The following is a 17,374-nucleotide window of genomic DNA, read 5'->3' as shown; positions in this document are numbered from 1 at the left end:
TTCATTTTTGTGCTCTCAAGTAGCCTAGATACGTTGTTTGACCCCGCTGATCGATTGCAGCTGAATAGTGAGTGGAGAAATATCACTAAACCGGCATAAAAAGGTTACATAAACGTCTCCAAAGCGCACGGTGCCGTGTGCGCAACGGAGCTGAGACTGACGTTGGGTTGGAATTTAAATGGTGATACATGCTAGAATAGCCTACTACATCTAAGCAATTTAATATGGGATCACCTGCACACAGGCGATCCCATATTAAGATGATTCATATCTAGGCTACTCCTGCATTTTGCAGCTGCAACTGTGTTGCTTTTGGCCTGTATGATGTGATTGAACTTCATATTTTCAGCATCATTATATGAAATATGGAGATATGCGACTCTGCTGACAATAGCCTATATATGTGACCACAAAATAGGCTATTTCTTATAAATGAAATCTATGCCCGCACGTACCGTGTCGATTCAGTTCAGAAGCATTTTTTAATTTTATTATCATTCTTTTTTTTATTGATTAGCCTATAGGAATTATTCAATCAGTGCGACTAAACACATCATGAGATCATTATTATTCATTGAGCCTAAATGGTCTATACATACGGATTTTGGACTGAGATAGATTACACATTGCTTCCACAAAAGACATGCCAGTTTTGAGTTTATTGAGAGGATGAATTGAGCTGCTGTAGATAGCCTACGTGGAGGTAGAAACCGCTCTTCAAAGAAATTACTGGTGTGGATAAAAGTGGTCACTTTAGACAGTCATTCGGGAACAGACTAATAATATCCAACGCAGATTTTTATTTGCGCTTCATTCAATGAGGAAATAGGCGTGTCTGGCGCTGCCGGAGTTGGAGCAGTCCATATTGCATTGTGATTGGCAGTTGTTAAAAACCACACCTCTTTTGCGGGCACGAGCTCCAGTGCACGGGCATTTTCATGTGCACGAGCTCTCAGCTTGATTAGAAAAACCTGGTTCGAGTTAACGAGTGGCAACCGAGGTTCGTAGTACAAGTTAACTACAATCAAGCTGATCTGGTTTAAACCAGATCAAGGGACAGATCCTGGATCTTCTTATAGAACATTCATGGTATAGGGCCCAGGCGAGTCATCAGTCACCTCTAATCTCGTCCAAATAGGCCAGAAACGGATCCCAGACCTCAGAGAATTTCTTAAGTGAATTGATCCTCAGAAACCGGAGTCTCTCCATATGTATAACCAAGATCATGTCCGTCAGCCACAGCTGGAAGGAAGGTGAAGAGGGGGACTTCCACTCCTTAAGAATAAGTCTCTTGACGACAGTCGTCCCCTGTGTCAGAGATTGCTGCACAGCCATAGGGAGAAACAGCGAGGATTCTGAGCAGCCGAAGATGGCGAGTTCTGCCTCTGGTTGAAGGGCTACCTTGTAGGCCTTTGAGTACCAGTCAAATATCCTGGCGGATGTGTCAGTTTAACGGCGGTTGGCATCCAAATCGTTGCATTACCGCCAACTACTGGATTCTAAATGAACTGAACTAAATTTAACTCAAATTAAACTAGAACGACCGCACTGCGGATATATGCTTCCGCCAACAAGTCAGCAGTCGACATGCATGTCTGTCCAGACTTTGACGTTTGAGCCAAATGTGAAGAAATGTGTTCATGGTGTTACTGAGATATGGCGTTACCGAGCTTGAAAATGGCGTTCGTGAGGTCACAGTGACCTTGGCCTTTGACCACCAAAATGTAATCAGTTCATCCTTGAGTCCAAGTGGACGTTCGAAGCAAATTCGAAGAAATTCCATCAAGACATTCCTGAGATATTGCGTTAACGAGCTTGAAAATGGCGTTCGTGAGGTCACAGTGACCTTGAACTTTGACCTTTGATCACCAAAATCTAAGCAGTTCATCTTTGAGTCCAAGTTGACATTTGAGGCAAATTTGATGAAATTCCGTCAAAGGCGTTCGTTCCTCAGATATCGCATTAAGGAACATCGGACGTACGTCCGTACGGACGGACAACCCGAATCCATAATGCCTCCGGCAGGGCCCGAGATTAGAGCCCGCCACCCGCCAATGGCGGGCATATTTTAGCTTTGGCGGGTGACATGAGAGGTCTGTCCGCCACGTGGCGGTTACAAAATAGTCATGTAAAATAATTAAAACTGCGGTGTGCTTTGGTCTTACGACAGTCGCCTTTGTTGCAGCCCCCAATCTCTCCTTGCGCGTCATCTCCGGCCTCATTTTTGGCTTGTTTACGGACGTCACATCCGCTACTCTTCTGTGCTGACTGGCCGTGGCCATCATAGATATATATAAAGGCTAGATGGCTTACCCGCGCTGCCGGTCAATGGAGAGCGACGTCGTCGCATGGCGGCCATCTTGCTACGGCACCACAGCTTTATATATATCTATGGGTTAAAAAAAACGCTAACATTTTATTATTATTTTTGGCTCCAAATTACACCAAACTTAAACCGAAGCATCATCATCATGAGATGAATTCACGCACCTAGTTTCATGCAGTTTCATCCATTTTGCTAGGAGCTATGAGCATCTGTTGTTGGGTTAGTATTATCACATCAGATGATCATAACTCCTAGGGAAATTGATGAAACTGCATGAAACTTTGTGCCTGAATCCCTCTCATGGCATAGATGCTTCGGTTTAATTTTGGTGTAATTTGGAGCCCATCAAAAAAATAGTGTTTTTAGTGTTGTTGTTTTTTTTTTGCCGTATCTCGGGAACGGAATATGCTTGTAATAAACCAAACCGTTTGTAAATCCGTCAAGATTTCAGCGAGTTATGAGTATTTTTGTCTGTGCAGGTCACTCACCCTCCAACAGCTACCATAGAACGTACCAGAAAGCATACCTACCCAAGATGGCGGCCGTTCAACGACGCTGGTGACTCCGCCTTAAGCCATCTAGCCTTTATATATGTCTATGGTGGCCATCTGCATTCTGCAGCGCCTGCTTGCACTGCAGGGAGCTAACGTTACACCGGGGTCCGCCTGCTATAGCTAAGCTAACGTTAGCTTAATATAACGTTAAATGGGTTACAATGTGGCACCATATTGAGGGAGTAAGCCAGCCGCTAAAAAGAAAACCCACCGCGGCTTTCTCCGACGAAAAGGATGAAGCGGCAGCGAGAGCGGGACCACCTAACAAAAGAAAGTTTCGAGAGGAGTGGAAGTTTGGCGATAGCGGTGTTTCAAGAGACTGGCTACAGTATGATGCTGGGGCTGTAGTGATGAGTTGTTCCGTGTGCCGCAAGTATGCCAAAAAGAAAAATAGAAACAACACGTTTGTCATCGGTAGTAAATCAATGAAGCTGGAAGCCGTTCGTGACCATGAACAGAGCCAGTGTCACTATTGGCTGCAAAGAGGAGAAGTAGAGAGAGGGTGAGGAGTCTGAGGAGTTATGTTTACAAAACCTTCAAATTGACTTCTGTTCTGTTAAATCCTGCAAAGAGGGTAGAGAGTGAGGAGTCTGATGATGTTTAACATTAGGTTACAATTTAAGCTCAAGATTGACTTGACATGTATTGATAAGATTGACTTGACATGTATTGATTAATCAATCATCAATCAATATATTAAAATAATTTGCTTCAAATTTTACTCTGGCCTCTTATTTAAGTGTGTATTCTTCAATGTAATACCTTATCTACTTGAAATGTACTGAAAAAAATTGATATATATGGATATATGTGACACAAAAATGCTTTTTTTTTTTGGCCGGTAAGAAATATGCTTGGCGGGTAGATTTTTTCCATCTACCCGCCACTGGCCGGTGGGTCAAAAAGTTAATTTCGGGCCCTGGCCTCCGACCTGGCTATCGCCAGCGGAGGCATAATAAAACACCCACTCACTTCCCATTCTACTTCACTTCATTCTTCTTCTTAGCCCTCATTCACACCATACGCCAATCCTGAAGCTACGCAGCGCTATGGCAGTTTCATTTGGGCGTCCCTGTTAACAGGCGAGACCCTTCACACCAGCCGCACGCCACACCAGGATGAAGCTACACTGAAGCCACGTTGCAGCGATAGTTTCAGCTTCTGTTCCATTTTTCAAGCGTGCAGCGCGCTGCACCCAAGCTGCCAGGCATGAAGTCAATGCAAGTTGTGAGCGGGGCGAAGGCGAGCCGTGCGAGGCGCTGAGGAAAAGAGAGTGCTTCTGGTGCGACCGGTTTAGCGTGACACTCAGCTTCTGTTAAGCGCTGCTTCTTAATAGTGCCTGGTGTGAACCAAGGGTAATGGCTTTCCGGCAGACTGGATGCCTTGCAGCACATTGCTGCCCCTCACAGAATTACACAAATTCCAGACTTGGGGGTCCGCCCCCTCCTCAATGTTCCTCCCTCCGGCCGCCTCACTCTCCTCTTCGACCGCCGTGTTCCCGGACCTCTCGGCCCTCGTGCCAGCGCGCCGACCTCCCTCGCTGCTCGACGGCTCCCGCTTCGAATCCTGCTCGACGGGCTTTCCCCCCTCGTGCACCTGTGATGTCATAGACTGGAATGTGATGTCATCAGTGATGTCATAAATCGCTCATGTCATACCCACTAATGGACGTCTCAGACCCGTGCGTGGCACAGGCGGTCTTGGGACACAGTTAAGGAACCGAGCAACCTCCCTTTGAGTTGGAGCGATGAGCTGTCTGGTAGCAACATGCCATTAAGTGAGTTATCTCACAATTATTGGATATAACCAAGGTTTTATGAATAATATGATTGAGATAACTCACAGACAACCCTTCTTGCTATGGTGTGCGAGAAGAAGGCTTAGTGTGAATGGCTCTACCACGCCGCTCCTATTTATAAAGGACGATGCTAGTGCCCCTAGCGGCGGAAAGTGAAAAATGTAATTTTCTCCGACCCCAACATGAGGATATTGGTGTAGAATTAAATATATCGCTTCTGTGGGGTTACAGAGGGTTTGTTCCCCATAAACTGAGTTATCTCACTTATGATAAAAGCAGCGTTATATACATAACCTTACGATTTGAGTTGGTAGTGTATTTTTATTTGTTTTGAGAAATATTTCATCTGCTGTCACAATTTTTTATTGTTCTTTGAATACCACTCTAATATGGAATGCAGCTGTCGACATTCAAGAATGTCTTCAATAAAGATTCTTTAAAAAATATGTGATGTCAAAACCTGTGATGTCATTGAAGATGTCGTCAATGAGAAGTGGTCTTTGCACTACCGTGTGCGTCAGGTGCATTTTTAAACAAAATGCAACGTCAACCAACCTTCATTGGAATATGGCAGATGAAGGTCGGTTGACCGAAACGTCGCATTTTGTTTAACACATTGAATGCCAGCCATGTTTTCATTCCTGTAGGTAAGTTGTGCCAGGGGTGTTTTTGACGATTCTGGCTCATTTTAGAACAGCCGAGGATTCTTTTCTGTTACGAATTCATGAACACCAATCATCTAAAAATAACTAATAGAATGTGTGCTTTCTCTGTCTAAAAGAGTTAGTTTGCAGAGTTAGTAGTTATGTAGATATTAGCCGTTGAGTACAGCATGGTTTCAGCGTCTGGAAATTTATTCAGAGATAAATGGCTTTTTGTGAAACAGTCACTTTAACCATTCATTTTTGGCATCAGTAAGACCGTCAGACATTCTAAACAATAGTTTTGAACAGTAATTTCCTCCATAACAACAGGAAACACCCCTCTCATTCAAACTCCTCCCTCCGTGTGTCTTCTCCTCCTTCCTCCTGGCTGTACAGCGGGCGTGTCAGAAGCGCTTTTGCTGCTGCCTGCCTGTGTGCCTGCCTGCCTGCTTGCCTGCGTGCGGACGCTCCTTGTGCGAGTCAAGATGGGCCGGGGAATGCGTGGGCGATGGGCAGATGTTGATTCTGGCCTTTCTGAGGTGTTTCAAAGTGTGTTTCACCTATGATCTATTTTGCAAATCGCTCTCCGCTCTCTGTGTGCTGCTGCCGGTGCGCGGCCGCTCTCAGGCAAGACAAGTCTTGAATGGATTACTGTAAAATCGCCACGGCATTTCCTTGAACGGCTTGGTCCCGCGGCAGTTTTTTCTTTGATTTCGGTCGTCTGGGGGAGCACTGTCAACACTTAGTGGGTCGGTAAAATAGATTATACACATTATCTTGCTCCAATAGTGATCTCGAAGATGTAAAAGTTGTTGATTGATGTCCCACCGTCAAAAAAAAAAAATGTTTATGTAAGACGAGTAAACTCGGCTCTGGCACTTAAGCGTTGGATTATGTAAGACGAATTATTTCGGCTATGGCACTTAAGGTGTTAATAAGTCTTGCAAAAGTGAACTCAGTGTGCGTCAGAATCTTCTGCCTCTTCCTCATCGAAGATGTCACCACTGATGTGACTTGAGCAATTGTGATGTCAGTGAGTGATGTCATCAGTGATGATGTCACCAGTGATGTCACGCGAGCAATTAATCAGTGATGTCATAACTCTTTCTCTTTCTCTACTTACCCATTGTGACATCATCAATGATGTCATAGATCCTCCCCTGTTGGTGGTATAAATAGAACCGGTAGATGATTGCTCTTCACTCGTATGAAGCAGAGGTAAGAACCACAACCAGAAGCACTGTTAAGGCAAGTTTCCTCTCTACTCTTAGCTAAGTCGTCCCTACAACCTAAGAGCCAAACCTCCAGAGATTTGTGAGAGTACACCTAAGCAGTCTCCAAAATGTCGAGAGAGGTCTATCTCCTATGGCTTCTGTCGCTCATACAAACACTGTCGGTGTACGGGGCGGCCCTTTCGTCAGGGGCCTGCTGGGAACTGGGCTTCTCCAGCAGCTCCCTGCTGTGCAGTTCCTGTGACAAGCTGGGGGAGTTCAGCCTCCCACAGCTCCAGCCAATTTGCTGGCAGTGCTGCCAGCAAGATGCCCAAATGGAAGCACCTAAGCTCTACCCTGGGGCCATCCTGGAGGTCTGTCGATGAAAATTGGGGAGGTTCCCTCAAGTCCAAGCTTTCGTCATTAGTGACAAGCCGACGATGTTCAAGGGCCTTGAGATCAAGTACGTGCAAGGCTCAGACCCTGTACTAAAGCTTTTGGATGATAACGGGAACATCGCTGAAGAAGTCAGCATCCTCAAGTGGAACACACACAGCGTGGAAGAATTCCTCAGCGAGAAATTGGACCGGATATAGACACTTGAATCCAACTGTTTTTTCCGGTTAATTGTCTACCAAGTTGTGCACCGCTCAGACTTGATACATTGCTCTACATTGTCAGTGAAGGGATTTGTAACGGGAGTGACTGGATTCTAGTGGCTCTCTAGTGCAGATGGATCTCTGTGCTGAGGCACACTTTAGTGAAGAACTCACAGTAAACCAGTATTGGGATGTGAGGTCTGATGCGCATGTGTGCTTCTCTGCACATTCGGCTTTGGAGAGAAATTTGATTTGTTTTGGATTATGCAACAATAAACAAAGTCTCTTATGGTTTTTCTCATATAAAAAAAAAAGAGTACACCGTCAAGCAGGTATCTCACCTCTTTTTAGATCAGTGGTGTCTGAGATGGTGTCTGAGTCTGAGACATACAGACAATTAAACACGTTGTAGCGCCACCCTTTGGCCACTGTAATTTTGAAATCCGATCACATTCTGAGATATTGAGACCGACCGATCAATAGTTGAAACCTGAAAGCTGACCTGTCACAAGAATGAATGTTCGGAGTGCGACAAATCATAATTATTTGATCTATTGGGGGAGCACATTATAGCTGTGAAATGAAGAATCTCACTCTACTCTTGATACAAGCCAAACCGCATCCCATAAAAAATAAAGCCTCTATTATGTGCCATGAGAGGCCCGTCGTCTAATTCCATTATTATATTTTTTTATTATATTTTTTTCATAATGTGGAATCAGTTGAGCTCTCTGTTCAGACCCGCACCAAACACCAATCAGCTCCATGTTGAACTGCGACCATGGTAACTGAATGATATGCTGGTGGAGCAGTTACTATGGGATGTGGAGATGATAAATGGTTTGTCTGTCTCCAAATCTGTCTCCTAATCTCAGCAGCAAAACAAAGGACACGGCTGGGAGACAGCTGAGATGAATGGATGTGTGAATGAAGGAAAGGATACGGTGTGTGTGTGTGTGTGTGTGTGTGTGTGGGGGGGGGGGGGGGTGTTAAGCATAAATTAAACACAGTGGAGGTCAATGATATAGAGCAGTGATTCCCAACCAGGGGTACGTGTACCCCTAGGGGTACTTGAGCAGCTTGCAGGGGGTACTTGGAATGATTGGGGAATACAATTTACCTCCAAAATGATAAATAAATATATATATATTCCAAGTCATTTCATGAGCCCATTGTTAAAATGTGATGTGTGTGCCGCAACTAGTTCTGCTGGCAAGTGTCAACTGCTACACTGTTCTGCTACTGATAATGGCAACAAAACAACAACTAAAAAGCCCAAACACCGGCAGTTCAGTGAAACATATATTTTGTATAGATTTACTTGTATGTAATCATCAACACGCACGAGTGAGGGGAACTATAGTCATGGAAAAACAGCTCAACGGGTACATAAGACAAAAAAGGTTGGGAACCACTGATATAGAGTACGCCTAAACAGACAGTAGATTGGGAACAACAGTATAAATACAAGACAGGCAGGAAAACTCTAGCCTCTCTCTCTCTCTCTCACACACACACACACACGCATGCACGCACGCACGCACGCACGCACACGCACACACACACACACACACACACACACACACACACACACACACACACACACACACACACACACACACACAACACAATTAGGCTAGTCTCTCACCTTTTCAGGTGCTTGGCACTGGAGGCTGCCCACATCCAGTGGAGTGATGAGGGGCACGTTCTGAAAGCCATCCTCCACACTCACTGCTTTGGCTCCTTTGTCTTGGAGATGACTCCCTAGTTTCACCATTTTTTACTGCCCAAATATATTCCCTTATTTCCCACGAGAGACTGCTCCTGTGAAGAGGACACAGAGGACGAAGGCGTGTTGTTTCACAGTCTTTCACATTTTATCAATGAAACCTGGCAGAGATAGCTAATAAAGATGCTGGATATGAGGATAATGACATATTGATCACATTTTGAACTTGATTGTAGCCTCAAAGTAGCCTACAAAATGAGGAGGGAAAGGCTACATCAAAAGACTGGCTGTTTTGTTCAGAGAAATGAAGATATTTGAGAATTGTGTTTCATTTATTAAAGGTATTAATAAATCCCATAGAGCCTAACCTCAACCTCACAAGACTCAACCATACATCATAGCTTTCACCTCTCCCCCTTCTTTCCCATCCGTCTAACTGATATCCAGCATTCCCCCTTCTTCACATGATTTGCACTAGATTGTAGGCTACTACTTTGTATACATTTTATTGTAGACCAATTGCATTATTATTGATGAAAATGTATGTAAATTAGTGTTTTCAGCCTGTAGGCTAGATGACTGAGAAGCACTAATAAAACCTAGGCTACTATTAGGCCTACTTATTAGATGAATAATGTTTTGCATAACAATATTAGGCTACACACTGACAAAACAATTGGAAACAAACAAATTATGTTTGTGCTCTAATCCTGCCTCGGAGCGTTAACCCTCCCACACAAAAACGGCAGCACCAACAGCATCTCCCCCACCTTCCTACATGGCAAAACAACAACACGGATCCCAAACACAAGTTACTTACAATTATTACTGGTGGTTGTCGGTGCGTCTCGTCTCCTGTGTGCTGCGGAGCGGTGCGTGCGGTGCTGTGGCTGCTCAGAGCCGGGGACAGGTGCTGATGGAGCGGGAGGGAGGCGCTGGTGGAGCGGGGGAAGCAAGGCTGCACCGCCGGGCGGAAACTGACTGGATGTCTTGCTAGCGGCAGCTTTCCTACCAGCAGGCAGCCCAACCCCCCTAATCCACCACACCGCCTTTTACCCTGCGAGCCTGCGAGGCGAGGTGCACCGAGCCACTGCAGCTGCATGCTGACGCTAGGGGGACACCCCCCCCCCCCCCATTCCAGTCGAGTCTCGTTTTGTTCTGCCAAACTGCTGAAATTAGTGTTGCCTTCCAGTGATGCTCCAAAAATCCTTAGCTAGCCTACATGATCCAAAATTAGAGACAATTCTGACATTTCAAGTGATTTTGATCGGGTGCAAAAATAAAACCGACCCTGTTACAAAATAGATCTGTCACAAAAAAAGTGTGACAGCTGACAGATAAAGGGTGAAATAAAAAGATACAACAATAGGACACTAATTATTTACAGAGAATGCCAATAATAAGAGCCTAATCATCATCATCATCATCATCATCATCAAGCCTGTGATTTTTACAACCAAAATTGACAGCTTCACACAGCCTAAAAAAAGACACATCTTCCATTTTCTCCGCCCCCCTTAAACGTCACATCTCGGAAGCAGCAAGGGTAGAGGCTTGTATTGGTTTATAGCGCCATCTGGTGGGCGTTACAGCAGGACCACGAGAGGCTGTGCATACAGTAGAGAGAGAGAGAGAGAGGGGGAGGGGGGGGGAGAGAGAGAGAGAGAGAGAGAGGGAGGCTATGCACCAAGCAAGTCTTTCAAAATTATCGATTGTGCAAAATTGAAAAAATAACTAATTTATGATGCTATAGTCACGAGCATCCTAAATAACTTCCATCCTTTGCTGGTAAAATCATGATGATATTTTAGAGATACAGTATTGATTTCATTTTAATATTCTCTAACAAAATAGGCCTAATAGTGTTTTGGTAATGAACACATATATATAATAATAATATTGTATAATAATACAATACAATAGCTCCCTTTCTCCTGCTCTCTGTCTAGGCCAGATTAACACCCCCAGGGGCCCCTGGGCACTGAAGTGGGCTCCCACAAGGGCACCGCCGGGGGAAAAATGTATGTTTTTTTTTAACGTTTGGATGTTTTTTTTGCCATATTTAGAGGAATATCTCATTTTAAATTAACATTAGGATTATGCTGTTATGATGTCATTATTCAGTATTTTCTCCTTTTCTCACTCACTTTCATGTCACCACCTGCTCTCCCTTTATAGGTCGTTTTACATTACAACAGACAGCAACACAGGCATGAAACACTGAACTTATTATTATTATATTTTATTATCTTATTATTATAAACCAAACATAAGAAATAACATCTCCGCCCTCTTTGCTTTGCTCATAGTCTTCAACTAAATCCTAAATATCGAGTATCTAGTATAAAACACATTTTAATCATATACTGTATATATATTTGTTTAATTGACCACCACAAGCACCCACACTTCCCACACCTCTGGTCACCACTTGCCCACAGGCATCCAATGACACTCCATCATGAGACTTAGAGATTTGTGTCAAAGTTCTGTGGAGCCTGACAAAAAAAAATGGAGGGCCCCTTCATACTGAGGGCCCCTGGGCACCTGCCCAGGTTGCCCATATGGTACATCCGGCCTTGTGTACTGTAGTCTCTCTCTCTCTCTCTCTCTCTCTCTCTCTCTCTCTCTCTCTCTCTCTCTCTCTCTCTCTCTCTCTCTCTCTCTCTCTCTCTCTCTCTCTCTCTCTCTCTCTCTCTCTCTCTCTCTCTCTCTCTCTCTCTCTCTCTCTTTTATGACCCTGTTTGAAGTTTCAGTCAATTAGGATGCAGATAAAGAGGTGAAATGATAATCCATTCCCAGTCTGCTATGGTGGATTTTTAACATTGTCAAATTAATCATGATAGTATCATTTGTGCAAACATGGTATGGTTAATGCTAGTGTTTCCCAAAATTAAGACCACATTTCCCAAAAACCCTGTTGCTTCCTGTTCCTCTTTCACTTTATGACAGATAAACATGTTGGAAGCATTGAGCTATTGATGCTGAATGGAATTTAACAGACAAAAAGGTAATAATGAGCCACTTGAAGAAAAAACACTTGAGATCAAATAATAACTGGAGCCAGGAGTCTTGAAGTCGTCTTAAATTAATGTACTTAGTTACATAATGTACTTAGTTACATATATCTTGGCCAAGAGATGCACTCCTGCACATTCACGGATTGATATACAGGTTTACATGATAATCGACAGACAGTCAAACATACTTATAGACAGGGCTGTTTTGACTTCCATTCTGAAGGCAGCCCATTCTACACCCAGCCTATTATCATGACCCCATACACACAGGGCATAGAGTGGGAGAGAGACTTAGTTAGTACACAGGGCATGTGGAAGAGATAGTTAGTACAGAGGGCATAGAGTGGGAGAGAGAGTTAGTTAGCACACAGGGCATAGAGTGGGAGAGAGAGTTAGTACACAGGGCATAGAGTGGGAGAGAGAGAGTTAGTTAGCACACAGGGCATAGAGTGGGAGAGAGAGTTAGTACACAGGGCATAGAGTGGGAGAGAGAGAGTTAGTTAGCACACAGGGCATATGTGGGAGAGAGAGTTAGTACACAGGGCATAGAGTGGGAGAGAGAGTTAGTTAGCACACAGGGCATATGTGGGAGAGAGAGTTAGTACACAGGGCATATGTGGGAGAGAGTTAGTTAGTACACAGGGCATAGAGTGGGAGAGAGAGTTAGTACACAGGGCATTGAGTGGGAGAGAGAGTTTGTTAGTACACAGGGCATATGTGGGAGAGAGAGTTTGTTAGTACACAGGGCATAGAGTGGGAGAGAGAGTTAGTTAGTACACAGGGTGTATGTGGGAGAGAGAGTTAGTACACAGGGCATATGTGGGAGAGAGAGTTAGTTAGTACACAGGGTGTATGTGGGAGAGAGAGTTAGTACACAGGGCATATGTGGGAGAGAGAGTTAGTTAGTACACAGGGTGTATGTGGGAGAGAGTTAGTTAGCACACAGGGCATATGTGGGAGAGAGAGTTAGTTAGTACACAGGGTGTATGTGGGAGAGAGAGTTAGTACACAGGGCATAGAGTGGGAGAGAGAGTTAGTACACAGGGCATATGTGGGAGAGAGAGTTAGTACACAGGGCATATGTGGGAGAGAGAGTTTGTTAGTACACAGGGCATATGTGGGAGAGAGAGTTATTTAGTACACAGGGCATAGAGTGGGAGAGAGAGTTAGTACACAGGGTGTATGTGGGAGAGAGTTAGTTAGTACACAGGGCATATGTGGGAGAGATAGTTAGTTAGTACACAGGGCATAGAGTGGGAGAGAGTTAGTTAGTACACAGGGCATAGAGTGGGAGAGAGAGTTAGTACACAGGGTGTATGTGGGAGAGAGTTAGTTAGTACACAGGGCATATGTGGGAGAGAGTTAGTTAGTACACAGGGCATAGAGTGGGAGAGAGAGTTAGTACACAGGGCATAGAGTGGGAGAGTTAGTTAGTACACAGGGCATATGTGGGAGAGAGTTAGTTAGTACACAGGGCATAGAGTGGGAGAGTTAGTACACAGGGCATAGAGTGGGAGAGTTAGTTAGTACACAGGGCATATGTGGGAGAGAGTTAGTTAGTACACAGGGTGTATGTGGGAGAGAGAGTTAGTTAGTACACAGGGCATATGTGGGAGAGAGTTAGTTAGTACACAGGGTGTATGTGGGAGAGAGAGTTAGTTAGTACACAGGGCATATGTGGGAGAGAGTAAAGCCCAATCCCAATTCTCATTTGTACCCCTACCCCTTACCCCTCACCCCTAGCCCTTGCCCCTCAAAGGGCAAGGGCCAAGGGCTAGGGGTGAAGCTAAACCCCTAAGAAATGGGACAGCACTCGATTACCGCTACGTCATCAAACGTTGTCGCTAGCTGACTGCTACGTCAGCAGAAGCGACAACACAAACATCCAAAATGCCGTCTGCAAACATCGTGATGTCCCTTTTAACTTGTGCACCCGGTTGCATTAGCAACACAAAACGTAATATATCGATGGTAAATGAAGGACTATCACATGCGGACCGTCACGCTATAAACGCAACACAGTCTCACAGAAAATTGTAAAATAGCAACGTTTTGGACCAACGTTGCTATGTTACAATTTCGACTCGAAAATTGTAAAATGGTAACGTTCTGAGATCTTAGGGTAATAATGCACGACGGCAGATGACAAATTAGCGATTCAAAAAAACTTTTAAGTGCACCCGGTTGCATTATACTGTATATAGCAATACAACACGGAATATAACACAAATGTGACTGTCGAAATGTTATTTGCTGGTATTTGCACTGAATTCTGGGAAAAATCCATCTACCCCTTGGTAGCAAGTAAGGTCCGGGAAAATCTTCGTTTTGAGGGCTATTCAGCCCTAGCCCTTGGCCCTCGCCCTCGATCCACAGGAGAATTGGGATACCCCTTCCCCTTCCCCTCACATGAACGCGCAAAACTAAGGCGAAGGGCTAAGGGGTAGAATTGGGATAGAGAGTTAGTACACAGGGCGTATGTGGGAGAGTTAGTACACATTATGGGAATTCATTATGTTCAAGTCAGTAGCCTACAATGAAACAAGACAAAAGCAGCATACAAAAATATCAGGGAGGAACTGCACATAGATTCAAGATTCAAGATTTTTATTGTCACTCCGTAGTACAAGTATCACGTGTGAAATTCTTGTGCTGTGGACTCCGTTTACAACATAGTACAAATATAACAGGGCATGTGAGTGCAAAAGCAACAAGAGACACAACAAGCAATAAGGCAGTAGAGTGATAAGACAGGTCAGAGACAGTGGCATATTCACTGCACATAGGTGCACGTCATGTGCATACTTGGACGTACTTAAACATTTTGAATTCAACGTATTTGACGTACAGGTGCAAATAGCATATACCTAATTAAACATACAATTAAACATTACACATACATAATGGTAGCATCTACAGTGCGGTACAGTACAAATATAGACTACAGGTTATCTGAACCCCTCCACAGAGGGAGGTCGGTGCTCTCAGAACAGGACAAAACAATGTAAAACAGGTCAATGGGCCACTTCAAAAAAGACTAACCCAATGAGTGAGCTGGAGCACACAAAGTCACTTCAATACATTTACTAAAAGGTACAAAGAGCTGAACTGACGTTTCGACGTGCACTGCGTCTTCTTCAGAGTCAAACAGTACAGGCAGAAATCCCAACACTTAAGAGAGCCTCCATTCTAGGTGGTAGTTTCTGATTGGTTACAATGGAGTGGGAGGTGGTTAATCAATAAGCCTATACCATGAGAGCACTCACAGAAAAAATAGAAAAGGAGGGCAGTGCTGTGTTAGAGCAGCACTCCCTCTATAATAATACATAATAAACAACAAGTACAATACAACAACACATCACTTCCTCACAATAAGATCACAGGTAACAAGAGAGGCTCAGTTCCTCATTTAGTCCCTGTGGTTCCACTGTATTCAGGTTTAGTCCCTGTGGTTCCACTGTATTCAGGGTGAACATCCAGAAAGCCTCTCTCCTAAGTAGCCTGTTGACAATGTCGCCCCCTCTCTGTGAGGGGGAGACTTTCTCAATCCCCCAGAATCTGAGTGTGGCTGCAGAGCCATGTGCATAGTGTCTGGCTATGGCGTAGTCCATATTGTTGTTGCAGATAGCAGCCTTATGCTCAGCAATTCTTACCTTGAGTTGGCGTTTGGTTTGACCACCAAGCCACATGGACATTTTAAGATGTAGACTACATGTGTAGTGCTGCAGTTGATGAATGACTTGATGCTGTATTTTTTTACCTGTGCGGGGGTGAAGAAACTGTTTGGTGTCTGATGAGTTAGAGCAGTGTGTGCAGTGACCACATCTGTAGAAACCTGAAGGGGGCGGGGGTAGCCAGGTGGTTTTCTGAGGGGGGCTCATAGCACTGTGGACCAGTCTGTCTAAATTTAATATCGATGCCTCACATCTTACCTCTAATAGTAGACGAGACCAACGCCGAGTAGTCTCGCTTGAACCCCGAGTGAATTGGCCAGTGTTGTCTTGATGATTAAGTCTGTCTGCGGCCGGGGCAGATCAGGAAAAATGTGAAATGAAACGGTTTGCGGCAGCCACTTCGGCCATAACCACAAAATAACTTCCATACAATGTTAGAATATAACGAGAGATGTTCGTGAGAGTAGCAAGCCCCTGCATGGCGTTCTCCTTGTTTATGGTCTGTTGCTAGGCAGCGCGAAACGGTTGAAGGCAGGCAGCTGCCTTCAACCGTTTCGTTTCACTTCCTGGTCTATCCGGCCCGCCGGAAGACAGCCACAGACTCTATAATCATTAAGAGAGCAATCTCCGAATCACACGGCTTTGGTCTCAGCTACTATTATAGGTAAGATGTGATGCATCAATATTACATTTAGACTGTTTAATAACAATCGAAAATCTTGCTCGTAGCTGCTTTAAATTGCGTGGAGGCCAGTGCCGATCTGCCGCTCTTCTAGTTTCATGATACCGGTGTCTTACTCTAGCTTTAAACATGAGCCAGTTAACCCTCAGTTTTACAGCTGCTTCTTTCCCCTTATGTGGGTATGGGGAAAATATTTCTGGGTCCAGTGCGTCATGTGACTTGCAATACCGAGCTTGGCCACAATGCCAAAATTGCTTCACAGCCAGAGCTGTTCCGATGGGGGCTTGGTTGCAAGGACTCCGCTGCAAGAGATGGAAACCCTGAACATGTAATGGTGGCTGTCAGGACCTCGACTGTTGGGCGACAGTTGAACATTTAAATGGGGAACACATTACGTACAATAATATTATGTTACATAGTAACAACATGGCAGGTTGCTCATAACTGAATGGTCCTGGTTTGATCCAGCAGGCAACACTTTAGCCTTTGAGCCAAATACTGAACACTTCCATGAGTCTCTCTGGATGTTAGCTAAAAGCACGCACGCGCACACGCGCGCACACACACACACACACACACACACACACACACACACACACGTGTGTGTTTGTGTGATATATACACACACTGCTGGAGAAATAAAAAATTGCACAGCCGTATGTTCAGGGACACAATAACAATACTTATGCACTTCATTTTTATTTCAGTGTGTTCAGTAACTGTACAATTTTGCAAATACCATTTTGAATTAGGTAGTTTTGACTCAATTTGTCAACTGAGTTATCAATATAATGTGATGTACATATTATTACACTACCTGGTCAGGGTGGTACACAGCAAGTTGTATTTTCAACTCTATTAAAAAAGTATTGCAATATATCGCAATATGTATCTTATCGCAATGTATCATGATTCAATCGTATTGTGAGTGACCCATGTATCGTGATACGTATTGTATTGTGATGTCCTTGCCAATACCCAGCCCTAGTAAATAAGCACAGGAGCACATGATTTCATCACAGTTAAGTTTTATTTCATTCAACATTTCACATTACAAATATTTAAAAATTATGCATACTGTTATAAATAGTTGGCTGCAAACAATTAAATAACATTAGATTTTTCTTTTTCGTTTCA

At 44.2% G+C, this 17,374-nt stretch overlaps 1 protein-coding gene and 1 pseudogene across 2 annotated transcripts in view; one reads left to right on the top strand and one right to left on the bottom strand.

Annotated features, from left to right (window-relative positions):
- The window catches only part of LOC310778865 (neuronal vesicle trafficking-associated protein 2-like), a gene marked incomplete at both ends in the record, with an annotated part of 95,812 nt that extends 86,903 nt beyond the window's left edge, over nucleotides 1–8,909 (bottom strand). The window contains one exon of the mRNA XM_083639319.1: nucleotides 8,781–8,909. Coding sequence (XP_083495445.1) covers nucleotides 8,781–8,909 — 129 coding nt within the window. The remainder of the gene's footprint in view (nucleotides 1–8,780) is intronic.
- LOC310787690 (selenoprotein F pseudogene) lies at nucleotides 6,665–7,129 on the top strand (annotated as a pseudogene). The gene has a single exon. The product of its transcript is annotated as a selenoprotein F pseudogene (transcript).
- Nucleotides 8,910–17,374: the final 8,465 nt, after the last annotated feature.

Source organism: Poromitra crassiceps, assembly GCF_964638095.1.
Source record: "Poromitra crassiceps genome assembly, chromosome: 1".
In the NCBI taxonomy this organism is placed as follows: domain Eukaryota; kingdom Metazoa; phylum Chordata; class Actinopteri; order Beryciformes; family Melamphaidae; genus Poromitra; species Poromitra crassiceps.
Note: the sequence above shows the minus strand (reverse complement) of the source record. Positions and strands in the feature narration are given on the sequence as shown.